The 27,379-nt window shown below is 38.9% G+C and overlaps 4 protein-coding genes and 1 pseudogene across 8 annotated transcripts; 1 reads left to right on the top strand and 4 right to left on the bottom strand.

Moving 5' to 3' along the window:
• Positions 1–233: 233 nt before the first annotated feature.
• LOC133733116 (protein OCTOPUS-like) lies at positions 234–2,192 on the top strand. The gene has a single exon (XM_062160721.1). The coding sequence runs from the start codon at positions 249–251 to the stop codon at positions 1,824–1,826; it is 1,578 nt and encodes a 525-aa protein (XP_062016705.1). The 5' UTR covers positions 234–248; the 3' UTR covers positions 1,827–2,192.
• A 472-nt stretch (positions 2,193–2,664) lies between these two features.
• Positions 2,665–3,545, bottom strand: LOC133733118 (uncharacterized). Its single transcript, XM_062160722.1, has 2 exons — positions 3,449–3,545; positions 2,665–3,279 (listed from the first exon to the last, which is right to left on the bottom strand). The coding sequence occupies exons 1-2, from the start codon at positions 3,480–3,482 to the stop codon at positions 2,825–2,827; spliced, it is 489 nt and encodes a 162-aa protein (XP_062016706.1). The 5' UTR covers positions 3,483–3,545; the 3' UTR covers positions 2,665–2,824.
• A 511-nt stretch (positions 3,546–4,056) lies between these two features.
• LOC133728329 (protein NRT1/ PTR FAMILY 8.1-like) lies at positions 4,057–25,386 on the bottom strand. 5 transcript variants are annotated; one of them, XM_062155744.1, is made up of 6 exons: positions 25,324–25,386; positions 23,988–24,053; positions 6,526–6,694; positions 6,207–6,424; positions 5,226–5,779; positions 4,057–5,110 (listed from the first exon to the last, which is right to left on the bottom strand). In XM_062155744.1, exons 3-6 carry the CDS (start codon positions 6,677–6,679, stop codon positions 4,276–4,278), a joined length of 1,761 nt encoding a protein of 586 aa, XP_062011728.1. In that variant the 5' UTR covers positions 6,680–6,694; positions 23,988–24,053; positions 25,324–25,386; the 3' UTR covers positions 4,057–4,275. The 5 variants fall into 5 exon arrangements, with proteins under 5 accessions (XP_062011728.1, XP_062011727.1, XP_062011730.1 ...); XM_062155743.1 differs by lacking the exon at positions 25,324–25,386 and adding an exon at positions 24,167–24,229; XM_062155746.1 differs by lacking the exon at positions 25,324–25,386 and adding an exon at positions 24,180–24,212 and having other exon boundaries at positions 6,526–6,699; positions 24,035–24,064.
• On the bottom strand, positions 19,086–20,193 carry LOC133730137 (uncharacterized; annotated as a pseudogene).
• LOC133728330 (protein NRT1/ PTR FAMILY 8.1-like) lies at positions 21,350–23,994 on the bottom strand. Its single transcript, XM_062155747.1, has 4 exons — positions 23,824–23,994; positions 23,505–23,722; positions 22,524–23,077; positions 21,350–22,408 (listed from the first exon to the last, which is right to left on the bottom strand). The coding sequence occupies exons 1-4, from the start codon at positions 23,972–23,974 to the stop codon at positions 21,574–21,576; spliced, it is 1,758 nt and encodes a 585-aa protein (XP_062011731.1). The 5' UTR covers positions 23,975–23,994; the 3' UTR covers positions 21,350–21,573.
• Positions 25,387–27,379: the final 1,993 nt, after the last annotated feature.

Below are 27,379 nucleotides of genomic sequence, written 5' to 3'. Positions count from 1 at the left end.
CTCCATCTCTCTGTCTATAATTTAATGCCCAAACAGGTAGAAAAATAAATTAATTTCCCAAAATAACATTTCTTGGGTTAGTGGGTCGGGTCATGGATACCATAAAAATCCCAATTTGGGGGTTTATCCGGGGTTTCCTTTTTTATCACTTTCCCAACTTCCTCTCTCTCTCTCTCTGTCTCACTCTCACTCCTTCACTTCCTTCTTCTAACATGCACCTCAGCACCGCCCTATAACCACCACCAGCCATGACCCAACACCGCCAAGCCCAAGCCCAGGCCCAACCCCACCGCCGCTCCACCTGTCACCGCCACCCCACCACACCCATCACCGGATTCTGCGCCCCTTGCCTCAGCGAACGCCTCGCCGGCCTCGACTCCTCCTCCCCATCCGCCGCCGTTGCTCCCCAGAACGCGCATTCCGGGTCTTCGGAGCTCCGGCGCAGCAAATCGTGCTGCGGGACCCGACCCGAGTCGTCGGCCTACCCGCCGGAGCCTCCTCGGCGCAAGTCGTGCGACGTCAGGAACCGGAACACTCTCTCGGAGCTCTTCAACATCGACGACCACCGCAAGGGCCTGCCCAGAAGGTTCGAGATCGATTCCAGCGGCCAAGGTTTCGAATTGAAAGAAGAGCCGGAGGAGGAGCACAATGGGGATGAAACTAGGGCTTCGGACGCGGAGTTCAAGACGATGAAGGAGCTGATAGATCTCGAGTTGCAGAGGAAGAAGGGCAACGGTCGAGATTTGAGAGAAATCGCAGGGACATTTTGGGAAACTGCCTCGAACAAAGTGAGGCAATGGCGCCGGAAGCAGAAGCCCAAGAAGCTCGAAAGCGAGGGTTTGGGGTCGGAGAAGCGAAGCGCGAGGCGTGGGTTGAGGGAGACCCAATCGGAGGTGGGAGAGTACGCATTGGGCCGGAGATCGTGCGATACGGATCTGGATCCGGGTCGGATGTCGTTGGATGAGCCTCGGGCTTCGTGGGACGGGTACATGAGCTCGAGAGCGTACCCGAGGATGACTCCGATGGTTTCGGTGGTGGAGGATGTGAAAATGAGTGAGGAGGAGGGTTTGGAGAGCTTGGAGAGGAGTCCCGGGGGGTCGGCTCAGACTAAAGACTACTACTTTTCGCAGACGAGGCGGCGGCGGAGCTTTGAGAGGTCGAGTGCTTGTGCTCATAGTAGCAAAGGGGTAATGCCGGCGCAGGTGGATGAGTTGAAGCTGGTGTCGAATGGCGCTACCGAGTTGTTCTATGGGGCGAAGCTGCTGATTACGGAGAAGGAATTGATGGAGTCGAGTTCTTCGAATTCAAAGTCTGTGGAAGAGGATGGTGTGGTGGGGGGTGGTGGTGTTGGCAGCATTGAAGGTGTTTGTGGAAATGTAGCTGCTGTTTCGTCGAATGGGGTTGATCAGAAGCCGCAGAAATGGCACAAGAGGTGGAAGTTCTGGGGTTTGATGCAGAGGAAAAGCCAGGCGAAACATGGTGGTGGTGCTCAAGAAGAGTCTTGGAAAAAGCTGAGGAGGGTTGCTAATGGAGAAGCCAATAATGCCTCTGTGAGCCAGAAGCTGATTCGAAGCTACAGTGTCAGCTGCAGAAACTCCTGCAAAATGGTGGGTTTGTTTAGTAATGTGAGCACTGTAGAGAGCAAAGGCAATGGCTTGAAGACGTTGCATAGGAACCGGAGCGCACGTTACTCACCCAGTAATCTTGATCACGGCCTCTTAAGGTTTTACTTGACACCATTGAGGAGTTATAGGAGGAGTGAATCGTGGAAGAGTAGGCTGCCAAACAACAACTCCCCACAGACTTTGGCCAAGAATGTGTTGTAAAGGTGCATCACCACTTCACATGTTCTTCTATGGATGTCATGATGATCAGGTCATGTTGTAAAGCCATATATAAATGCATTTCTCGTTCTTTTTGAGAGCAAGTCTCTCCCTAACATGTCTTTCCGATCTGAAGAGTTAATTGTTACTATATACTATGTAATTTTCGCTATATTCTCATAAGGATGTTAAGGTAGTTCCCTTTGACAAACTAGTTTATGTAGCTGCATATGATGTTTGAAGAGTCTGTAATAATACATTGCAGATTCGGATATTTGAATCATGGGTTGGTCCGTGTTTTTATTGTAACTTGTAACAATGCAATTTAGGGTTCTTCGGGTTTCTTGAGATGAAGGGTTCATTTGCTTATTCCCCAAAGGAGCAAACAAGTTTCAAGAATGAGAAGGTTTGTATGAAATGCTTTCTATAAAAGCCCTTTTACCAGCTCATTTGCTGTATTCCCCAAACAAGTTTCAGATGGGAGAGGAAAAGCTTGTATGGAATGCTTTTTTTATAAAGTGCTTTTATTTGTTAGCAGTTTTATGCACCTCGTTTAAAAGCCATGCGTTTCTTTCTTGCATATGTATCCTCGCATCATGTCCTCAGATGGGACCTAATAATTGCCTCTTTGCGCAAAGAGACAGTTTTGTCTGGTTCATCCAAAAGCTGCCAAGAACCAAAGAGTGGGGGAAAAACAAACCAACTTTAAACACAACCCAAGTAGATTGTCGCAACTTTTACTACATTCTTTGCATCAGAAACATTCCAAGGCGAGCTTTTCCGAGTTCTTACCCCCTTTTAACCAAAACTTTAAGGATGAGCTGAACATCAAATCAAAAAATACTGCGAAAACATGATAACATTTCATGCTAGTTTGTTCCACAACCCACAATTTCGAAAATTATTATCAACAACCCAGAGTACTACAAAGACTACTCAATTTTGATACCCAACAGCAGCAACAGGTGAAACCATACACCAATTCACTACCTTACTTACATTCACTCAACATCGTAGCCCTTCTCTTGAAGCTCCGAAACTACCTCATTCCTCATCCTGATCCACAGCTTCTGAGCCTCCTGCTCAAACTTCTTGTTCTGCAACTCCTTCTGATAGTTCAGCGCATCTTTATCCGTCTCAATGAACCCTTTCGGACCAATTGTCGTGCCAATCATACCTCCCTTGGCCACAAACTCTTCCATTGCTTCTTCATCTCCCGGGTATGGAAACTCTCGCCGCTCATACAAGTGAGCTAACTCCCTCTCCTCCTTGGGACGAGGCTTCAGTGTCCACCATCCGAGCGGCGATGTCTCATTGTAGAGCCAAGCTACTCCACCTAGTGTGTACGTGCACAGTAAAGCCTTGCCGATTTGTTTCCAGAAGTGGTAGTCCTCCTTGCCGCATCCTATTTTCTTCAAGAACTTCTGGGCATTCAACGATTTCGCCGCCTGGTAACCTGAAACGTCAAAGAAGAAGAAAGAGCTCAAGACATTTTGAGTCAAGCACTTCATCAAACACATGGTGTGCACTTCTACAACTTGAAAAATTGAACCCAAATACCACAGGAGAACATAGAAGATTTAGATTTCGTCTTTGATTGCTCGCTGAGAACAGTTAGATATTACCTGCTTGAGCCTGCTGATACCGCTTCCAAGTCATTTGCGATTCTGTTTCTTCTGATCTGTTTTCAGTTTTTCTAATAGAAGCTGATTTATGGGCACTTATATGCATATTATCTCTTTGGGCCATCTTTTTGACAAAGCCCATTGCACTTTGCCTTTTTTATTATTATTATTTTTTTAATTGAATTACACGGTTTTTCAAAGTTTTCTAAAGTTCAGAGACTAATCTGTGCCTAAGATTATGTCAAAAAGCTTCATTCCCCCAGCCACCAAGAATAGATTGAGATTTAACTACAATTAGTGTTAGCGGGATTGACAATAAGAATTTAATATAGCTAACTTTCTTCTTCTTCTTTTTTGTCCAAAAACTCCAGCAAAACTACTCAACTTTTGACACACACAAGTCCCATTGTTTACAGGTTGATCATCTAGACCAATTTAACAGAACGAAGGAGAGAACAGCACTAAATTTGGTGAACGCTTAATAGATGATGCCATATTTTGAGAATAAAATCAGTACGCAACGCTTTTGGTCAGTTCATGAACTCTGATGCTTGAGAGTGGTAGATGTGTTGGAAGCTACTAATGTGGGAACAAGGACAAAGATTAACTTGATCAAACAAACTTGTGACTTGCTTCTTTTCTAACATTCTTGCTTAATAAACAGTTTAACACCACCATATGAGTAATTTTACCACTGCGGTCTTACAGCATTGCATACATGCACAAGCTAAATGCTCCTTAAACAGATTATGTACAAGTGTTCTAATTTTCAGACCACCAAGTAAAAGCTATAAGCCTGTAAGGACCAGTCATTTCCTTCTTAGCCATCAACGGATAGATCCCACCGTCTTTTTGTATGTGTACCACTGGGCAATCAACAGAAAAGCTCCAAGGTTGAGAACACTCAGCACTGCCAGCGTCCAGAAGAAATAATCGAGGTGACCGTAGTTCAGATTGTCTGGTATCCACCCTGGCTTGTTGTTCTTTGTAGTCACATTGGTAACAATGGTCACCAGCAGAGAGTTGAAGTAGTTTCCCAGTGCAACAGTGGAGAGTGAGAGAGCAGAACACAAGCTTCTCATTGCGTCCGGTGCTTGATCATAGAAGAAATCCAACTGTCCGATGAAAGTGAACACTTCTGCAGCACCTATGAGGAAATACTGAGGAGACTGCCAGAAAACTGACATGGGCATGTGTTCCCAATCATAGTAGTTGTTCTCTTTAACGCTTCGGAGTCTGATGAGTTCCAAAATCGCAGCACATACCATGGAGAAGATGGAAATGAAGAGACCAATTCCCATTCTTTGCAGTGTAGTTAGGCCATTCCTGTGACCTGTGAATTTCCTTGCAAATGGGACAATGAATTGATCGTATATTGGGACCCATATAATGACACTGAGGGGGTCAAAAACAGAGAGGGAGGCTGCTGGAATTTCAAAGGACGACTTGCCAACATGAAGATCCATAAGGGTGCCTTGCAACACAAAGAAGTTGCTCATCTGATTGTAGACTGCAGCAAAGATAATACCAGTGGCCCAAACAGGAAGTAACCTTATAATTGACTTTAGCTCCTCCACTTGGGTAACTGTAGCAAGTCTCCAAGGGTCTATCGAGTCCTTTATATGGTCTGTTGGTTCCTCAACAGCTGCTTTGTCAAAGAAACTGAACAATAAAAATACAGGTCAGTACAGAACCAACCACAATGAAAGTAAAACCGCAATCCTATCTTATAACTCGAGTAAATAATCTCAAGTTTTTTTTCAGTTTAGAAGCAAACCTAAATTCATTTGTGTGATCCAGCTTGCGGCTTCCTTTGATCACAGACTCTGCATCAGCGATCTCATACAAAAGGGACTTGTCTTCAGGTGCTATGACTTTGTATTTTCTCACAGATGCCACCAGCACCTGAATTATTCGGGTCAGCGGGCTACCACCTGGCTTCTGATTCCTATATAACCGAGTACCCGAAAAGAAACTCACTACAGCAATTGCCATGGCAGCTGCTGGTATGCCAAAACCCCATGACCAACCTTCGTTCATTTGAACCCACACCAGCACAGAACTCGCAATCAAAGCACCGACATTGATGGAAAAATAGAACCAGTTGAAGAAAGAACCTTTGTGCTTCTTCTCAACCTCATCATCATCATCAAACTGGTCTGCTCCATAGGATGAGACACAAGGCTTAATTCCACCAGTCCCCAATGCTATAAGGTAAAGAGCTATGAAGCATGCTGCAGTTTGTCCACTGTTTGCATAGCAATCATCTTTTGAAACACAGGTTGGCTTCATGCCTGGGATTGATGCTGACAATGTCAACAGTGTCATCCCCTATGCAAATTAACAAAGAATCAATAAGTGCCTATTGAGGGAGAAAGAAAAAAATTCCAACAAAAACTTACTTGAATGACCGGGGGAAAGTTTCTGAATTAGCCAGAAACTTACTTGAATGACCCTTTTTAAAGAGTCCTAAGAATATAACCACCATTTAGTGCAGGACTAAAAAACTCTAAACTGTGAAGAATTTGGGTATGTTTTACTCATTTCGATAATGAGGGTCAAAATTTGGAAACATTAAGGTCATGTCTATGATTTTAGACCTGAATATAATTCTGATGCTAAAAGGGTAAACTAGAAGACTCCCATAATGGAATGCCCTCAATAGGGTGTTCAAGCAATCATTTTACTCCATCAAGTTGAGGTCAGAAGCATACAACCCAAACTAGTAAATATGAAATTGAAGGCAAGGGAAACTTACAATGACATAGATGATTGAGAAAAAGGCAATAGTCTTATATCTTCCCAAATAGGCATCAGCCAAAAATGCTCCAAGTAAGGGAGTGAGATAACATGTTCCACTCCAATTTGAGTTGCTCTTAGCTGCTTTAGCACTGCTTTGGTGCAGATGTCCCTTGAAATAAGTGATGAGATTTGAGCTCATCCCATAGTATGCCAATCTTTCACAGCATTCAGTCCCTATTGAAAAATCAAACCCAAAATCAAATATCAGCATACATACACCTCACATCTGATTTATATCCACTAATCCTATTTTAGAAATCTTAATAAAACAGTACCCAGGATAAAAGGGCAGGCTTTCCAGGTTCCTGTGACTTTTTTATTAGCTGGGTTTCCTTTGTAATCCACTGTCCCATCTTTGGTGTATGCATCATCATCTTCTGCAATGGGTTCAACCCTCCCATCTTTTGTATACACATCATCTTCTCCCATGGCTTTTAGACTGTGCAAACCTGAAAATCAGCTACAACCCTGAAACTGAATCAAACATACAAATCTTTCACATCAGCAACAATTTTCTTCAACAGGAAAATGCATTAAGCAAAAAAAAACCGACAAATGTTCTTTCCCAGATCAAAACACATACCAGAACATCAATTCTGGGAGTGTGAAAGTTTTGAGGGGATAAGAAAGTTTTGAGCTTTGGAGAAAAGCCAAAGCAAGAAGAAGGCTTGGGTAGATTGGTCCAAGGCGGCCATGGAGAAAAGTCAGCAGTGTGGGCATGTGGGAGCCAATTGATTGACTTCAAATAGAGTTGATGAGGAAATGTCGTCCCCACATTTTTCTGTGTATCTGGCCGAGGAAGCGGGAAATATCAAGACTGAAAATTGACGGTAGAGATTCCAATTTTTTATTTTTTTTATTATTATTATTTTTTTTTCACTCTTTCTTGACGTCGTTAGTGAATAAGAGACTGAATCTGATGATATGCATGAATAATTTGACCAAATTAACTCAAAGAAGGGAGTTTTACCACTTAACTTGAACTAACATCTTAATTTACTTTTTTAAGACGTCGGTTATGCTGTTTTGAAGAGTATCTAGGGGTCCTTCGTCCTTGGTAAATTTTAGCTAAAATTCAAGCAAAATACTACTTTAAGTCTCTATCCTACTAATACCAAAAAGTCATATTTAAAATTATATCGGGCAAAATTGTGCTCAGGTTTTACAAAGATAGAACAGGGTTCAGAAAATTTTGTCATTCCCATAGAGGTGAGCGCATAGATCACTCCCATACAAATTCTTCATGAATCAAGTGTTGAGCAGTCGAATATATGCTACCAAAGTACCAAATATAGAGAGGCTAATTTAGTAGTATGGACTGTGGACTACAATAAAGGCTCAATTTTATTATGTTAATAAAAATTGATCCCCTGACTACGAGACTTCATAAGTTTAGAGACTTAACAACATAACAAAGTACTTGGATTAACATACAAGCTCACAAAGTACTCCATGTATTTATTGTAACTCGTAACAATGCAATTTAGGGTTCTTCTTCGGTTTTGTTGAGATGAAGGGTTCATTTGCTTAGTCCCCAAAGGGAGAAGGCTTGTATGAAATGCTTTCTATAAAAGCCCTTTTACCAGCTCATTTGCTGTATTCCTCACACAAGACAAGTTTCAGAAAGGAGAAGAAAAGCTTGTATGGAATGCTTTTTTATAAAGTGCTTTTATTTGCTAGCAGTTTTATGCAACTCGTTTAGAGCATCTCCAATGGTTTTGTCTTTTGGCTTTGGTCAAATTTGAATTTGACATATGACTTTGCAAAATTGACATGTTAACATTTTGATTAATTTTATCTTCAATGGAGATGTCAAATTTAAATATTATTTTAATATATATAATTCTATTTGTGTTGTTTTCCTTTTTTTTTTTTTTTTTTATCTTATAAATCGATCAAAGATCATACAATGAATGCTTTCGGTAAAGAGATGCAATTGAGATTATGAGAATTTGAGATATGAGAATACATAGCAGGAAACCCAAACAAATGAAAACATAAGTAACATATAGTACTTCACTGGAAACCAAACAAATTGATACAAACTAAAAAAACTAGAAGGCATTTCTTGACCCCCATTGCAGAGAATGTCCACTTTTTGGGTTATATTGCAAAGCTGTCTGGAAAGCAGTCAGAGCCTACACAACATGTGACGAACACAAGGAATATCAGCAGTACTGGACCAAAATCAAGCGGTCTTGCCCATAATGCCACTAGAAACAATGGAAAGAGTTATCAATTGCAGAAACGCAGCAGCACGGTTGCTGAAAATTGGAACAATTAATAAGAAAGAAGATTCATCAAATGGCATGCATGCTTTGTTACATGTAGAAATTCAACCTATATAGCTTATTCTTTTGACAGTGCTAATTTGTTTAGTACAAGCTATTTACTTCATATGAAGACTATTCTATGTTTTGCATGAACCACTACTAGCAAAATTGACCATACACACTTATTAGAATCAGGAAGTATAATACCTAATAGTTACTGATATTTGTGTGGAAAGCCCAATAACCACCTTACACTCATATGAAGACTATTCTATGTTAACATCCTTAAAGTTCAGCCAACAAGAGAAAAAATCCTAACATATAATATAAAAATGTGAATACATAAAGAAAGTCGAATAATTGTCATTCTGCAACTATCCCAAAACGATTGGAAATAAAAGTTAGGCGTCTCCGAGTTTCTCGGAGCAACCTAGGGTTTTCGAAACTTTTGTTTCGATGGGCGGTGGCGCACTTCCCTTGGGCAAGGCGGCGTTCGTGGTGTGACAGTTTACTGCGGCGACGAGGGGCAATATTCAAGCGTCGATTGTGTTTGCGGCGAGAAGCTCCCGTTTGGGGGCCTCTTTGATCGTGTTTCAGGTTTCATTCCTAAACCAATTTGGACGGTGCTGGGATCGGTGGTGTTTCGATCAACTTCGTCTGGGTGGTTGCGGATCAGAGCGGGGCGATCGTGTCGAGGTCTACGTCACAGTGACTTCACCGGCATTCTGCGAAGGGCGGCGGGTTGTTTCTTTAGGGAAGCAGTCTGATTGTCGCTTGAGTCCGGCCGGGTCACGGTCCAAGTACGAAGGCGATGGTGGAAGATAGTGGTCGGCCGCCGGATTGGTGATGGGTCGCTGCTCTTCCGACGATTTTCTACATGTCGATCTAGGAGGGAGGGGAGGAGGATGGGATCAGCTTCGTTTCGAGTCGCCGAGGTGGGCCAAGTTTTGGCCCAAGCTTTGGTGGAGCGGCCAGAATCGTCTGGTCTGCGTCTCCTTGTTTCTCGGCCGGAAATCCTAGGTTCAACTAGGGTTTTGGGTTGGGCCTGGAGATGTGGGCCATTCCATTTCTTTTTCTTTCTGTCGGATCGGGCCTATGGTGGTTGCTGGCGGGTGGCAAAGCCCTTTTGTTTTTTGTTTTGATTAAGACCAATAGTTTTCGGATCAAGACTGCTACGGGAGTTGGTAATTATCTGGAATAAGATTAGTTTTTTCAAGAGGCTTATGGATAAGGAATTGCTCCTATTTGTTTGCTAGGAAGTGGCTCTCTGTTGGTACTGCAATTGCGCGCCTGGCTAATGGGGATACTAGTCAATGATTTTGCCCTAGAAGACACGGAGTTATTCTTTGTTTATGGGTTCGCTTACAAAGCGGGCTCAAAATCGACTTGTAATGAGTTTACATTACTTAGATAGGAGCGTGGTTGTTACTGTCACGCCCCGTATTTTGAATGAACGTGAATAATAACAATTACAAATAAACGTCCTGAATTTTTTTCTCACAAACAACCACACTTCACACCTCTCAATATTACAATAAATCAAATCCTCAAGTTATTTACTACAGCACACTCTCACTAAATCAAATTGTGAGGCTCAAATGAGCTTAACTCACCTCACTATTACAATTGCTGTAAAACTATAACAAATGCTCTAACTGCACGATCACCGCCCTGATTCTCCTGTCCTGTAAGATTACCCGCTACACAATTTGAATAGTGTACCGGGATTGCAACAACACAAACCCGGTAAGCTTTTGACAGCCCGTATGAGTAAACAAGGAATTGCACGATGTTAAAGTAACAATTCAATTTAAGTATCTCTTAGCATAATAATTGAAGTGCACAACGTCACTTCAAGCATCAATAAACACACGTCTCATCATGATTACTCAAAAACAAACAACTATTTACTCAATATATACTCACAGGCTTATGATTAAATATATTAATCATCCCATACCGTATATTATACTCACGTCTCAACCTGACTACTCAAAAACAAACAACTGTTTACTCAATATATACTCACAGGCTTATGATTTATTTATATAAATCATCCCATGCAGTATATTATACTTACAGGCTTATGATTAATTATATTAATCACCCCATTCAGTATATCATACTTACAGGCTTATGATTAATTATATTAATCACCCCATTCAGTATGTCATACCCAAGGGCATAGATAACTCGTTTATCCCCCAAGCAGTATGGTGTACTCAAGGGCATACGATAACTCAAGGTTATCCCCCAAGCAGTACAAAGGCAGACAGACTAGAGCTCTAACTGAATCGTAATGTGTCACCTTGGCCAAGGTTCACCCTTACGAAAATATTTGCCTCAAATCACTCGACTCCTCATTTAATTCATCTCAACGACTCAACTATCGCACTTTACTCAATTACTCTTTATCATAATCAACTCAACATATAAGATAATTTATATCTTCTAAAGAGTAATGCTCGAATAATAACTCATTTAACCATATCAATACTTCACCCAATATCACACCATCCAATATATATTCCACGTAAATATATATATACGTAGTCACCCACACAAGAATGACTACTAATACCAACTATAGTTCACATGCATTAAAATCTAGAAATTCATTTTTTTATAGTTCAAATACATTTTACTTACCTATGGACCGTAGTTGAGCAAGTCCATATAATTTAAAACAAATATTTATTTTTATAAAACAATTTCCACAAATTCCCAATTAAATAAAATCACCGAATTTCGGTTCGTAAATGAACCATGTGCGATTTACTCACCTCTAATCCAGCTGCGTCTTCTTAACAGCTTAAACAATCACTCTCACAAATCGTCCGCCAAATAAATCCATCGATCACCTAATCCAATAATTATCTTAACTTAGCCAACAACTCAAAAGCACACATATACGGAAATCCAACGGTCAGATTCTAAATTAATGATGATCCAACGGTCGGATTTTAATTAAATGATGATCCAACGGTCAGATCGAAATTATACGATGATCCAACGGTCGGATCCTCACGGATCGCCCTTAGGATCATCCTCCAAAATTATCACGAAGATCCAACTGTCAGATCTTCCTGAATCGTCCTTACTAACATCTTCACAAATTTATACGAAAATCCGACGGACGGATTCTCACGAATCGCCTCCCTAATCACTGTTTTGCATTTATACGAAGATCCAACGGTCGGATCTTCGCCCATGACCACACAAAACCACTGGGACAGTCATAAGATCATCATATCAAAACTACAAGTCCATCGGACGGTCAGATCTTCACAGATCATAAATCGAACGATTCGAAATCGATCTAAACGTAAAAATTCATAACTTAATCATACGATATCCGAAAAATGCGTATAATATATCAAAATGATCGTATTGAAATATAGAATCTAAAAATGCACAGAAACTATATTTTTGACCCCCGGAGGTGGCCGGAAAGGGCCGCCGGAGTTAGTGGCAGAGCTGCCGCCGACCACCGCCAATGGTGTCGGGGCCGGGCTGCTCTTCTTCCTCTCATCATGCTTAACAACTTTCATAACTACCATGTAAGCTGAAAAGGACCCGAAGTGGTCGAAATTACCTAACACAGTCGGGGTGGCCGGATTTTTTTCCAGAAACCGGTGAGAAACTGCAGAAACCGGCGAGCTCCAATTCGACGTACAAAATTCAATTTTAGGCTTCGATTCCTTCTGGAGAGTTGTTAAGAACATCAAGGCTAACTCACTGGTTCAATAATCAATCAAAACGATGCACTATAGCTCGAGATATCACGATCGAAAGATTTTCGTTTTCGATCGAAAACCGGTCGAGCTCCGATGAACGTGAATCCGGTCACTCCAGGTGCGATCCTTCTGGTATGATGATCAGCAGGTTGAGTCGAGTTCATAGAGCTAAGGATCAGAAGTTTTGGTGGCCGGAACTAGGAGAAAACCGGCATTGACTACAATCGAACTCAAATCTGTTCAAGCTCCCCGCCGCCGCTACAGACCGCGCCGCCGTGCAAGGCTGCCACAGAAGGGTGGGCAAGGACCAGGCGAAGCCAAGGGAAGAAGTTTGGTGAAGATTGGTGGCCGGTGGAGGAAGATATGGCCGGTGGAAGTTTGGAGGCGATTTCCGGCTTCGGGAGGAAATCTGCAGCCGGTTTCCTTTTTTGGAAATTCTGAAAATATTTTCGGAAATTTCCGAAAATGGAAGCTTTATACTAAATTGGAAACTTTTTCAAAAAATCAAAACTAATTCATACGAACTCCGATTTTTGCGTTCCGCATGTCCACGAACTCGTATCGACGCGCTCTACAACTTTCATGAAGGAAGTTTTCCCAAATTTCTAATGTATAAAAAGTCAACTCCTTTGACCCCCCTAAAACGTTCAGCTTTCGAAATAAAATCGTTCGAACTAATTCCACAACTTCTCCAAGCCTTGTACTCGCTCCCACTATCGTGAAATCATTTCTAAAAATCCACGGAATTTAATTTAGACTTTTCGGGGTATTACAGTTACCCCGCCATTTTTCTGTCTTTAAGTGTATGTTAGACTCTGGCTTTTTGGCTAGTCATTTAATGCAATGAACCTTTGTTTCAAAAAAAAAAAAAAAAAACTGTCCCAAAACAACAACAACCAGAGAGAGAGAGAATGTCCACCTACCTAGAAATTAAAACCTCCTCCATGTTTAACTCATCTGCATTTATCACAGTCTGCACAACAGAACCACAAAAGAGCTAAGTGAGACATTTGATCAAATAACTTGCAGGCATTTAACTCATCTACATTTATCACAGTCTGCACAACACATTTCATAAACCAATGAAAAAATAAGGGTTAAATACTGTTTACTCCCTGAACTTTCAGGGAAAAAACAGTTCAGTCCCTACCTTTTCAATTTCACACGTTTACTCCCTCATCTCTCAATTTTGAACCAATAGGTCCATTCCGTCGAAAAACTCTATTAAAATGTCTATTATACCCTCAGTTCATCTTTTTTCTTTTTCTTAATTTATTTTTTTATCTTTTTTTTAATTATTATTATTTTTTTTTTGAAAAGATTTTTTCTCTTTTGTTTTGTTTTGTTTTTTTTCCTTTTTCCATCTATTCGATTCCTATTTCACTTTCCATTCGATTCAATTGAGGAAAGTGAAATCGGAATCGAATAGATGGAAAAAGAAAAAAAAAACAAAAACAAAACAAAACAAAAGAGAAAAAAATCTTTTCAAAAAAATTAATTAATTAAAAAAAAGATAAAAAAATAAATTAAGAAAAAGAAAAAAGATGAATTGAGGGTATAATAGACATTTTAATAGAGTTTTTCGACGGAATGGACCTATTGATTCAAAATTGAGAGATGAGGGAGTAAACGTGTGAAATTGAAAAGGTAGGGACTGAACTATTTTTTCCCTGAAAGTTCATGGAGTAAACAGTATTTAACCCAAAAAATAAATATCAGATTACATATGCTTCATTGAATTGACCCCTATAAACAACTCAATTTCTCACAACAAGCTATTGGAAATAAAAGCAACTCAGTTTTTGTGCTGTGAGCTTATGATATGTGAGGCCTTTAAGAATTTCTCACCTGCAAGGCCCTTAGGATGATGGAACTAAACTTATGACAAAGGAAGAATTCCACAAATGGTCACTCATTCTACACTTTGATCACTCAACTTTCAAATATATCACTTTGGTCACTCAACTATTACTCTATCAATCACTTTAGTCACCCAAGGGGCATTTTATCTCACTTTAATCATTTCTCTCAATCATTCTAATACAGATTTCTCAATTTTTCACAATTAATTGGATGAAAATATCATTAATATTGTGGCAAATAATTTTTTTTTAATGAAAAACTTAACAAAGTGACTAAAGTGAATAACAGAGTTAAAGTTGAGTGACCAAAGTGATATATTTGAAAGGTGAGTGACCAAAGTGTCGAGTGAGTCATAGTTGAGTGACTATTTGTGATATTCGCCCTATGACAAATACTATCTAACAAATACACGTAAGGCAATTGCATATATGGATACCACAGTTTTGATTGATCAACAATAAAGAACCAAACAGCTGTTCACAACAAATGAAGGAACTAAACTTGATCATAAATACATAATAATCTAGAATAAACAAATATAAAGAAATTGATACAAACTAAAGAGGGGTTTGGTGAGCTGAGATGAAAGCCAAGGAGCCTAGCAGAGCTGACCCTTCACCAGCAAATTAATTAACCTATCTGCACAAAACCATTGCACACTAAAGCTCAAACCTTTCTTTCTTTTGTTGGGTGAAAAAGCTCAAATCTTTCTAGGTAATAATCTGCAAATTGATCAATTCTTCGTCTGATGATGAATTGGCAAGACTCCAAAATTCCACATTTGCAGCATCTGAAGATGAATCTGAAATTTTTTTATCCATGTTCCTGATATTCAAGAAGAGAGAAGAATTTGAAGACACGAAAAGTGCTTGTTTCTTTGAAATTTTGAAGTTCTGGGTGAGATGAAGGAAGAAAGACGCTAGAAGGAAAGACAGAGACGCACTGAGAAACAATAAAAAAAATAAAAGACAGAAAGAGAAGAAGCTGTCAAATTTGACAGAGGAGAGGCTTATGGCAAATCCACGTGGAAAAGGCATATCGGTTGGAGAACAGTTTGGACTGTCAAAAGTAATCGTTGGGCTTCCACATGGCAAATGACCACACCGTTGGAGATGGTCTTAAAAGCCATGCGCTTCTTTTTTGCATATGTATCTCACACCATGTCCTCAGAAACGATTGAAATATCTGTGATATTTTTGATATATCCCCCCAATATCTATCTATTTGAAGAGACCGATATATCATAGGGGAAAAATATCTTATCTTCCACAATTTCTGCGAAAATTTTCCGATATCGTCAAATATCTTCAATATATAAGATATATCCCAATAAAATGAAGAAATATATGTAAAATCTGATGGAAAAAAACAAAAAAAATAGAAAGAAAGAAAAAAACTCTATTATTCACAGAGAAACATACATTATGGAATATGGAGGTTATGTGGAGATGTAAAATTTTAACAACGGTTTCTAGTCAGGATATGACCTAATAAAGAGGAAAATTAACATGTTTGAGAAAAATATCTAGAAGTGAAACCTCTGAAGGTAGATTTGAGTGAAGCGAAATCCCTTCAAAGAAAATCTAGGTGAGGAGAAATCCTCTCAAAGAGATTCTCGGTGAGAAGTAATTCCCTAAACGTAAATATGTGTGAGAAGAGATCTCCGCAAGACAAATAAGTGTGAGGAGAAATCTCTTCAAAGCGAATCTAGGTGAGGAGTATTACCTTCGAGGAAAATCCGAGTGGAAAGTGGAATCCAGGTGAGGAGAAATTCCCTCAAGACGAATCTGAGTGAGGAGAATTCATGATGGAGCAATTTTAGCAAAAGAAAACAAACTTCATGGAGTCATGTTTGAAAAACTAACTCACTCACTTCATCTTACGGGGGAAACAGTCGGTAGCTCCAAAGATATTTATAACTATCATGTTCATCACTACAATTCGTACTATATGGGTCATATGTCTTAGTCTGATTATTGTACTTTTGTAGACTAGTAAGCGACTTTTTTTTTTTTTTTTGGTTATGGGGCTCGAACTCTTGACCTCTTATATATGAGACCAAAGCCTTACCACCCCACCAAACGCAACCACCTAGAGTCTCTTTTTGGATATAGAGGAAGTTGATATTTATATATATTTATATGTAAATCTAATGAATTGACTCATTCAAAAAAAATGTATTTTCCAGAATAATCCTGATATTCGTTTTTTCAAAGTTCCGATAGATATCTCTATTTTAATCCTTAGTCCTCAGTCCTCAGAAGAGACCTAATAATTGTCTCTTTACGCAAAGAGACAATTTTGTCTAGTTCAACCAAAAGCTGTAAAGAACCAAAACAACGGGGAAACAAACCAGCTTTAAACACAACCCAAGTAGATTGTTGCAACTAGGGAAAACCAAAGATAACAACAATTAGGGAAAACCATTGTCTCAAATATTACAGTACAACGATTAGAGTTATATGTGTCGTGTGAAAGCACACATGCACTAAATTTTGTAGTCATCACACCACATCTCTGCCAGAAGAATAGTCATGTGTATAGAATTTACACAACGTCTTAAAAATAAGAACCGACTTCTGAACAACCAATAGATAAGGCTGGGATTATAAAACCCGTTGTGTGAATAAAAGTCACATAACGGCAAATTACTGTCGACAGCTTGTTGACAAATCTATTCATCCCATCATACCACTGAGTTAGCTGAAAATCGTCGACCCTATGATCGGTATATGATGATGAAAAACCGTCTTCATCAGACGACGCCTCAATAGACCAAGGAAAATCTCAATGCGGGACGACGGTTTTAAACTGTCGTGTGAAACCATTTGTGTAATAGTGCCTTTACTAAATTCTTTATATCAAAAACATTCCAAGGCTAACTTTTCTGAGTTCTTAACCCCTTTTAACCAAAACTTGAAGGCAAAGTTTTGGGTGCTGAACATTTCAACTCATCGAATCAAAAACACTACAAAAACATGATAACATTTCATGCTACTTTGTTCGACAACTCACAATTTTGATAAGGGGAGTGAAATTCACACTTATTTTACAATCTACATTCATGTTTCCTTCTCTAGTAACTTAAAATTTGTTGGACTAAATACTGTTTAGTCCTTGAGCTTTTGACCATAAAACACTTCAGCCCCTGACCTTCTACTTTCACACTTTTAGTCTCTGTACTTCAAAATTTCAGACCAATAGGTCCTTACCGTCTAAAACTTGCAGCAAAATGTCTATTATGCCCTCAGTTTTTTTTTTTAAATAAATTTATTCCTTTCTCTTTTTTTATTTATTCTTTTTTTTTTCAAACAGAAAGAAAGAAAGGGAAAAAAATTCCTTTTCAAAAAAAAAAAAATTTTAATTAATTAATTAAAAAAAAAACTAAGGGCATAATAGACATTTCACCGCGACTTTTAGACGGCAAGGACCTATTGGTCTGAAATTTTGAAGTACAGGGACTAAACGTGTGAAATTAGAAGGTCAGGGACTGAAGTGTTTTATGGCCAAAAGCTCAAGGACTAAACAGTATTTAGTCCAAATTTGTTTTTAGTGACTTAAGGTTTATCATTTTATAAGAGTCTCAACCACAAAAGAAAGGGTTTTTATCCATTTACCCCATTTTTAGAGATTTTTTTCCCACTTACCCAATTAAGTTTTTTTAATTCCCTCTTACCCAAAACACTCTAAGGAGGTCTTCCCTAATACCCCATTAAGATTTTTTTTTTTTGTTTTTTTTTTTAATACCATTTTACCCTCACCTCTTTGTTACTTAGAGAGAGAGAGAGAGAAAATGGAAGAAAGAGAAATCATATGAGACTTCGCCGGAGCTCGGTCACCGGCCACAGGAATCCGGTCACCGGTCGCCGGAATCCGGCTAACTTTTGCCCGAATCCGGTCACCGGCCGCCGGATGCCAATCACTTGCTACCGGCCGCCGGAAAGGTTTATTGCCCCCAATAGACGTCTATTGCCCCCCAATAGACGTTTATTGCCCCAATACACGTGTATTGCCCCCCAATAGAGGGACAATAAACCCCTATTGCCCCCTAATAGAGCTTTCAGTCGCTGGAATGAGAACTAATCTCTCTAATTTTAAACAAATAAAACTTCGATTAAAGAAAAAAAAACGAGAATATTACATCAATTCAAAATGTCTATTGCCCCCCAATAGATCTTTAACAAACCTCTATTGCCCCAATAGAACCCTTTTTTTTTTCTTTCTTTTGATTTTTGGCCCCCAATAAAACATTTTTTTTCCTTTTTTTTGCATTATAGGCCTTCTGCCCTTATTTACTAAAAAAAAAAAAATCAGAACGACACCGTCAGATCCCTGACAGCAAAACCAGGCGAAGTTGCGCGTGGAGCAGACTCGTACCCAGATCGACTCCGCCTTGAAATCAGAGCTTCCTTTGAACTCAGATTGACTCCGGAATCTCGACGAAATCCCTGCCTTCAGATTCGGCCTCCGACGAGGCGTCCGAGTGGTGCAGCTTCGCCAAGTTCCTGTACGCCGACTTGATCTCCGTCTGCTACACGTTATTCTTCACCTGCAGAACCTCGTAGAGACTCGAGGATCTGGCTAGATCAGATCGTGAGAGAGAGAGAGAGGTCGCGCTGGGGAGAGAGAGGTCGCGCTGGGGAGAGAGAGAGGACACAGTGGCAGTGCTTTGTAATTATTTAATTGGGTTGAGGGCAAAATAGTCATTTTCTTTTAATTTGGGTAGGTGAGAATAAAAATCTCTTGCTGGGATAAGTGGGATAATTTTTCCTCATTTTGGTGCTTTGGGTCAAGAACCCAAAAAGAAAAGGAGTGTGGGTTGTAAAATAGGGAGTGTGAATTTCACTCCTCTTTCGATAATTATTATCAACAACTCAGAATACTACATAGACAATACCTAATAGCAGCAACAGTTGAAACTTCTACACAAAAGCATACACTTATTCACGTCCTTGTTTACATTCACTCAACATCATAACCCTTATCTTGAAGCTCCAAAACGACCTCATTCCTCATCCTGATCCACAACTTCTGCGCTTCCTGCTCAAATTTCTTATTCTGCAACTCCTTCTAATAGTTCAGCGCATCTTTATTGTTAGATATCTTAGTGAACAAGACATTGTATAAAGTTGAATGTATATATATGTATGATTGGTTTTTGAGTTCAAGCATTGAAATAAGTACATAGACCATATTAAATCATATTTGGTCCGATTTATAATCTGTTAGAATTATAAAATTCAAATGAATGCAGTTTTGAGGTACTATCTGATATTTATTTTCAAAATACAGTTAACACGTGATGACAATTTCTTGATGGAAGAAACTGACGTGAATGGCTAACTGTGTATATATCAGATTTGGTCCCTGTTGATATATATGTTGTTTTCTCAATCTGAAATAGTCCCATCAACTGAAAGAGAAAAATAAAATGGACAACTCGAGTGGTTCAAGTAAGATCGTTGTTCACTTTCTTAGAATGTTTTACACAAAAAGTTTAATTTCATGTATTCATTTTGAGATAGTCTACAGTATTTACTACGGAGATTTTACTATGGTGATTTGTTCACGATTGTATTTTGATTTAGGTGATTTGTTCACAATTGTGTTTTGACTCCAATGATTATGATTTAGAATTTCTTACAACAATCATACCACCCTTTGCCACAAACTCTTCCATTGCTTCTTCGTCTCCCGGGTATGGAAATTCTCGCCACTCATACAAGTGAGCTAGCTCTCTCTCCTCCTTGGGACGAGGCTTTAGTGTCCACCATCCGAGTGGCGATTTCTCATTATAGAGCCAAGCTACTCCACCCAGCGTGTACGTGCACAATAAAGCTTTGCTGATTTGTTTCCAGTGGTAGTCCTCTTTACCACATCCTATTTTCTTCAGGAACTTCTGGGCATTCAACGATTTCGCCGCCTGGTAACCTGAAATGTCAAGGAAGAAGAAAGAGCTCAAGACATTTTGAGTCACGCATTTCATCAAACATTGGTGTGCACTTCCACAAAACTCAAATACCACAGGAAAACATAGAAGCTTGGATTTCGTCTTTGATAGCTGGTTGAGAACAATTAGATATTACTTGCTTAAGCCTGTTGATACCGCTTCCAAGTCATTTGCAATCAGAGAGAGAAGGACAAATGTTTTTGTTTCTTCTGATCTGTTTTCAGTTTTTCTAAGAGCAAGTTTACATGTTGGGTCACCGGGTCAGTTACTATTCACTTCTTTTTAGTGTTTATTTCCACCCTCTTGGTCACGGACACAGTTTCCAAACTGACCTGGGTCACTGGGTCAGTTTGCAGGTCACGAAAGTGACCCAAAGGTCACAAGGTCAGTTTGGAAACTGTGTCTGTGACCCAGAGGGTGGAAATAAACATAAAAAGCAGTGAATAGTAAGTGACTTTGTGACCCAACGGGTGGACTTGCTCTAATAGAAGCTGATTTATGGGCACACACACACACACACACACACACACACACACACACACACACACACATATATATATATATATATATATATATATATATATATTATTATCTCTTTGGGCCATCTTTTTTTACCAAGCCCATTGCACTTTGTCTTTTTTATTATTATTATTATTATTATTATTATTATTATCATCAATATCACACGGTTTTTCAAAGTCTTTCAAGGTCCAGAGACATTTCTCAAAAAAAGGTCCAGAGACTAATTTGTATCGGCGATTATGTTAAAACGCTTCCTCCCTCCTAGCCACCAAGAATAGGTTTAACTCCAATTAGTGTTGGCGGGATTGACATTAAGAATTTAATGTAGCTAACTTTCTTTTTTTTTCTTTTTTTTGTTTGTCCAAAACTCCAACAAAACTACTTGACTTTTGACACACACAAGTCCCATTGTCTACGGGTTGATCATCTAGACCAATATAACAGTCCGACCACCTAATAAAAGACTTTGGCGTCATAAATAGTTTTGTGGTAAAATCATAAATTACAATACGGTGAAAGTATAGTAAATGCTGAACTAGCAAGAAAGAAATAAGCACATTAGAAGAACAATCGGAGATAATAACAAAACGAACGAGAGAGAAGAGCACTAAATTTGGTGAACGCTTAATAGATGAGGCCATATTCTGAGAACAAAATCAGTAAGCAATGCTTTTGGACAGTTCATGAACTCTGATGCTTGAGAGTGGTAGATCAGATGTGTCGGAAGCTACTCAATGTGGAACAAAGACGAAGATTAACTTGATCAAACAAACTTGTGACTTACTTCTTTTCTAACATTCTTGCTTAATAAACAGTTTAACACCACCATATCAGTAATTTTGCCACTGCTGTCTTACAGCATTGCATACATGCACAAGCTAAATGCTCCTTAAACAGACTATGTACAAGTGTTCTAATTTTCAAACCACCAAGTAAAAGCTATAAGCCTGTAAGGACCAGTCATTTCCTTCTTAGCCATCAACGGATAGATCCCACCGTCTTTTTGTATGTGTACCACTGGGCAATCAACAGAAAAGCTCCAAGGTTGAGAACACTCAGCACTGCCAACATCCAGAAGAAATAATCGAGGTGACCGTAGTTCAGATTGTCTGGTATCCACCCTGGCTTGTTGTTCTTTGTAGTCACATTGGTAACAATCGTCACCAGCAGAGAGTTGAAGTAGTTTCCTAGTGCAACAGTGGAGAGTGAGAGAGCAGAACACAAGCTTCTCATTGCGTCCGGTGCTTGATCATAGAAGAAATCCAACTGTCCGATGAAAGTGAACACTTCTGCAGCACCTATGAGGAAATACTGAGGAGACTGCCAGAAAACTGACATGGGCATGTGTTCCCAATCATAGTAGTTGTTCTCTTTAACGCTTCGGAGTCTGATGAGTTCCAAAATCGCAGCACATACCATGGAGAAGATGGAAATGAAGAGACCAATTCCCATTCTTTGCAGTGTAGTTAGGCCATTCTTGTGGCCTGTGAATCTCCTTGCAAATGGGACAATGAATTGGTCATATATTGGGACCCATATAATGACACTGAGGGTGTCAAAAACTGAGAGGGAGGCTGCCGGAATTTCAAAGGAGGACTTGCCAACATGAAGATCCATAAGGGTGCCTTGCAACACAAAGAAGTTGCTCATCTGATTGTAGACTGCAGCAAAGATAATACCTGTGGCCCAAACAGGAAGTAACCTTATAATTGACTTTAGCTCCTCCACTTGGGTAACTGTAGCAAGTCTCCATGGGTCTATCGAGTCCTTTATATGGTCTGTTGGTTCCTCAACAGCTGCTTTGTCAAAGAAACTGAACATTAAAAATACAGGTCAGTACAGAACCAACCACAATGAAAGTAAAACCGCAATGCTATCTTAAAACTCGAGTAAATAATCTTAAGTTTTTTTTGAGTTTAGAAGCAAACCTAAATTCATTTGTGTGATCCAGCTTGCGGCTTCCTTTGATCACAGACTCTGCATCAGCGATCTCATACAAAAGGGACTTGTCTTCAGGTACTATGACTCTGTATTTTCTCACAGATGCCACCAGCACCTGAATTATTCGGGTCAGCGGGCTACCTCCTGGATGCTGATTCCTATATAACCGAGTACCCGAAAAGAAACTCACTACAGCAATTGCCATGGCAACTGCTGGTATGCCAAAACCCCATGACCAACCTTCGTTCATTTGAACCCACACCAGCACAGAACTCGCAATCAAAGCACCGACATTGATGGAAAAATAGAACCAGTTGAAGAAAGAACCTTTGTGCTTCTTCTCAACCTCATCATCATCATCAAACTGGTCTGCTCCATAGGATGAGACACAAGGCTTAATTCCACCAGTCCCCAATGCTATAAGGTAAAGAGCTATGAAGCATGCTGCAGTTTGTCCACTGTTTGCATAGCAATCATCTTTTGAAACACAGGTTGGCTTCATGCCTGGGATTGATGCTGACAATGTCAAAAGAGTCATCCCCTATGGAAATTAACACAGAATCAATAAGTGCCTATTGAGGGAGAAAGAAAAAAATTCCAACAGAAACTTACTTGAATGACCGGGGGAAGGTTTCTGAATTAGCCAGAAACTTACTTGAATGACCCTTTTTAAAGAGTCCTAAGAATATAACCACCATTTAGTGCAGGACTAAAAAACTCTAAACTGTGAAGAATTTGGGTATGTTTTACTCATTTCGATAATGAGGGTCAAAATTTGGAAACATTAAGGTCATGTCTATGATTTTAGACCTGAATATAATTCTGATGCTAAAAGGGTAAACTAGAAGACTCCCATAATGGAATGCCCTCAATAGGGTGTTCAAGCAATCATTTTACTCCATCAAGTTGAGGTCAGAAGCATACAACCCAAACTAGTAAATATGAAATTGAAGGCAAGGGAAACTTACAACGACATAGATGATTGAGAAAAAGGCAATAGTCTTATATCTTCCCAAATAGGCATCAGCCAAAAATGCTCCAAGTAAGGGAGTGAGATAACATGTTCCACTCCAATTTGAGTTGCTCTTAGCTGCTTTAGCACTGCTTTGGTGCAGATGTCCCTTGAAATAAGTGATGAGATTTGAGCTCATCCCATAGTATGCCAATCTTTCACAGCATTCAGTCCCTATTGAAAAATCAAACCCAAAATCAAATATCAGCATACATACACCTCACATCTGATTTATATCCACTAATCCTATTTTAGAAATCTTAATAAAACAGTACCCAGGATAAAAGGGCAGGCTTTCCAGGTTCCTGTGACTTTTTTATTAGCTGGGTTTCCTTTGTAATCCACTGTCCCATCTTTGGTGACTTCCTCATCTTCTGCAATGGGTACAACCCTCCCATCTTTTGTGTACACATCATCTTCTCCCATCTTTTAGACTGTGTCAAGCTCTAAAACCCTTCTGGGTTTTGGGATTATAAAGCTGCAAACTTGAAAATCAGCTACAACCCTGAAACAGAATCAAACACATGAATCTTTCACATCAGCAACAATTTTCTTCAACAGGAAAATGCATTAAGCAAAAGACCAAACAAATGTTCTTTCCCAGATCAAAACACATACCACAAATCCAGAACATCAATTCTGAGAGCGTGAAAGTTTTGAGGGGACAAGAAAGTTTTAAGCTTTAGAGAAAAGCTAAAGCAAGAAGAAGGCTTGGGTGGAACCGTAGAAGAAGGCTTTAGAAAAATCAGTAGTGTGGGCATGTGGGGTAAATTGATTGACGACAAATGAAGTGATGACAAAATGTAGGTCCCACATTTTTCTGTGTCTGTATCTGGCCGAGGAAGCGTGAGATATTAAGACAGATTCTAGCTGCTCAAGATGCGTTGTCACCAGAAAATTGACGGGTGAAGATTCCAAGTTTTTTTTCTTGTTTTTGTTTTCTTGACGTCGTTAGTGAATAAGAGACTGAATCTGATGACATATGCGAATAATTGAGTCAAAGAAGGGAGTTTTACCACTCACCTTAAACTGACATCTGAATTTACCACATCTTAGTTGACTATATTAAGATGTCGGTTTTGCTGTTTTGAAGAGTTTCTAGGGGTCCTTGGTGAATTTTAGCTAAAATTCAAGCAAAATACTACTCTAAGTCTCTATCCCACCAATATCAAAAAGTCATATTTAAAACTTATATCGAGCAAAGTTGTACTCGGCTTTCTCAAAGTTAGAGCAGAGTTTTAAAAAATTTTGTCACTACACTCGTATTTGGGAGAGGTGAGCTCATAGAGCAAATTCACCTGTTAGGTCACCAGGTCACCCACTATTTACTACTTTTTAGTGTTAATTTCACCCTCTGGGTCACGAACACAGTGTAATTCGTGACCCAGAGAATGAAAATATACACTAAAAAGCAGTGAATAGTAGGTGACATGATGACCCAACGGATTAACTTGCTCATAGATCACTCCCATACCAATTCTTCTTCATGAATCAAGTGTTGAGCGGTCGAATCTATGTTACCAAACATAGAGTGGCTAACTTAGGAGGGCGGACTACAATAAAGGTACGATGTCATTATGTTATATTTGATTCCGTGGTTAATATACTAGAAAAACTAGACTTAATAAATTTAAGGACTTAAGAACTGAACAAAGTACTTGGAATAACATATGGACACATCTTAAAATTACTGTATAAGACTTAACTCCACATCAAAATTTGAGAAGTATACATAGCCTATATAACATAAAGAGTATGAAGAGTAATTGACTTACCAAATGCATAGAAGAAGCAGTTGTTGTTCTCTGAACTGCAGGTCTGAACTGCAGGAGGCAGCAATATATGAAAATCCTATTGCTCCTTGATTGTTACAAATCCTTTGGCAATTCAGGCTTTTAAAGTCAGCTGCCTTCGGATGGAGCTAGGTCATAATTGGCTGGTTCTTGTTGGAGCTTTCGTTGAAGTCAGTGTACATTGTTTTAGCCTTCTTCTTCATCTTGTGCTGTATTTAATTGTTCTGCTGGTTTTAAATACTCATTGCTTTGTAGAGAAGCGTGTAAAACTATGCCATCAAGCCTATATTTCAGATGTTTTTCTCCTTGCCGTTGGCTTCACGAATTTAGCAATCAGAAACGGCCATAACAGATGATCACTCGAATAAAATTACACATTATTATATGCTTTGGTCAGCTTCAAATAGGGTACATAATTTTATATAATACGCAGATACGTAATCTATTCTTCTAAGAGATCATATTTTGAACAAAAGAAAAGCAACAAACTAGTCAAAATACATACAAATCAGACTTCCAAAAAGTGAAGTGTGAACAAAAGAATAGCCAGCACTTGTGTTGTGGAAATCTAGTCCAGAATGGTAAGGACGGACAATGTATAGGTAATATAGGTCAAATTAAGAAGAGCTTCATTCAGGCAAATTGGTTATCTAGCTCGATCATGTTGCTGTTAATAGATAGTACGTTACAGATGTTTTTCACTTTTTCTTGAAAGAGATGGCTGCAGCTTGTAATTCACTACCACCCATCTCTATCAGCACAACTTGCAAATTCCAACTTATAGCCGAATTCAAAACCAACCATTTCATACCCATCATCTTCTTATATGATAAGATTCGATCGACTAATGATATTCAAAATAATTGATAGAATAAACAACACGTACATCTGATAGTAAGAAGGAAAAAAAAATTAATATTGGGTTGAATTTCTAATGGTGTTTTCAACTTTGATTTTATGTTCAACTAATTTAATATACACATTGACCCGCATCATCGACGATGCAATCCAGACCTTTCTTGCCCTCAACCATACCATCTTTAGACAACAAGGGTTCGTTGTTAATTTAATGATTTTCAAGGGCGTTCAGTATATGGAACAGTTGCACTGTCAATATGCATGTTACCAAGCCAAGCCCTAGAAGAAACATGTGTAGATCTCATACTTATTTATTTTGCCTTGTTACACAACTTTAATTTTTGCATGAACATTATGGAAAAAAAAAAATAACAAATAATAAATTATGCCTTGGACTATTTTGCTTTGTCTTCCCATTATTTAGGGGAAACTCAAATCTAACATGAACATGAACAATCTGTAACCTGGAATGAAGAACTTAAATGTTTGTATTGCCTCTTCATTATTTAGTGGCAACTCATCCATATATATCTCGAGTCTTATATTTTCTCTATATTTCCATGGCACTTGAGTTTGACATGGGACATCAATTTAATTTCTTTCAATATCTCACTTAAGGATTCTATGAAGAAAGACTGGAATAGAGAGAAAAAAAAAAAAAAAAATCATGGAAGAGATCAAATTGTATATGAAACAAAATAATATGTTTCAACATGATATTAATAAATATAATTAATATTCATATAACAAGTATGAAAGGATCGATCATGTTAACATGGTGATAAATTTAAATGTATATTTCATAAGAGCATCTTTAACAATGCTAGCTATTTTGTAGTTAAGTTTTAGCCAAAGTAGCTAAAAGTTATTTTGACTAGTCACTTATAAAATACGTCTGCATCTGTTGGAAATTTTATGATTTAAAATTAAAATATATATTATTTATTTCTTTATTTATTTTGGGGGTTATTTTTATTTTGTGTTTATTACTCTATTTATGGTTTAACAGTTTTATGTTTTAAATATATGATTATTATTTGACCGTTATATGGTTTATGAGGCTAATTATGGTCATGGCAAGTATGACCTATATAAGGGTACATGGCTAGAGTTGGAGGGCATATGGTTGGAAGGCATATGGTGAGGCATGAAACATGCACATGTGTGGGAGTTTAGATTG

Source organism: Rosa rugosa, chromosome 2, assembly GCF_958449725.1.
Source record: "Rosa rugosa chromosome 2, drRosRugo1.1, whole genome shotgun sequence".
In the NCBI taxonomy this organism is placed as follows: Eukaryota; Viridiplantae; Streptophyta; class Magnoliopsida; order Rosales; family Rosaceae; genus Rosa; species Rosa rugosa.
Note: the sequence above shows the minus strand (reverse complement) of the source record. Positions and strands in the feature narration are given on the sequence as shown.

Bases quoted from the DNA above. Each gene is read 5' to 3' on its own strand.
- LOC133733118 (XM_062160722.1), bottom strand. From the start codon at position 3,482: ATGACTTGGAAGCGGTATCAGCAGGCTCAAGCAG. The intron at 3,280-3,448 runs GTAATATCTAAC...TTGACGTTTCAG, and splicing joins GTATCAGCAGGCTCAAGCAG to GTTACCAGGCGGCGAAATCG.
- LOC133728329 (XM_062155744.1), bottom strand. From the start codon at position 6,679: ATGGGAGAAGATGATGTGTATACAAAAGATGGGAGGGTTGAACCCATT. The intron at 5,780-6,206 runs GTAAGTTTCCCT...TAATTTGCATAG, and splicing joins TCTCAATCATCTATGTCATT to GGGATGACACTGTTGACATT. The intron at 5,111-5,225 runs GTTTGCTTCTAA...TTTATTGTTCAG, and splicing joins GATCACACAAATGAATTTAG to TTTCTTTGACAAAGCAGCTG.
- LOC133728330 (XM_062155747.1), bottom strand. From the start codon at position 23,974: ATGGGAGAAGATGATGTGTACACAAAAGATGGGAGGGTTGTACCCATT. The intron at 23,723-23,823 runs GTACTGTTTTAT...ATTTTTCAATAG, and splicing joins AGCCTGCCCTTTTATCCTGG to GGACTGAATGCTGTGAAAGA. The intron at 23,078-23,504 runs GTAAGTTTCCCT...TAATTTCCATAG, and splicing joins TCTCAATCATCTATGTCGTT to GGGATGACTCTTTTGACATT.
- LOC133733116 (XM_062160721.1), top strand. From the start codon at position 249: ATGACCCAACACCGCCAAGCCCAAGCCCAGGCCCAACCCCACCGCCGC.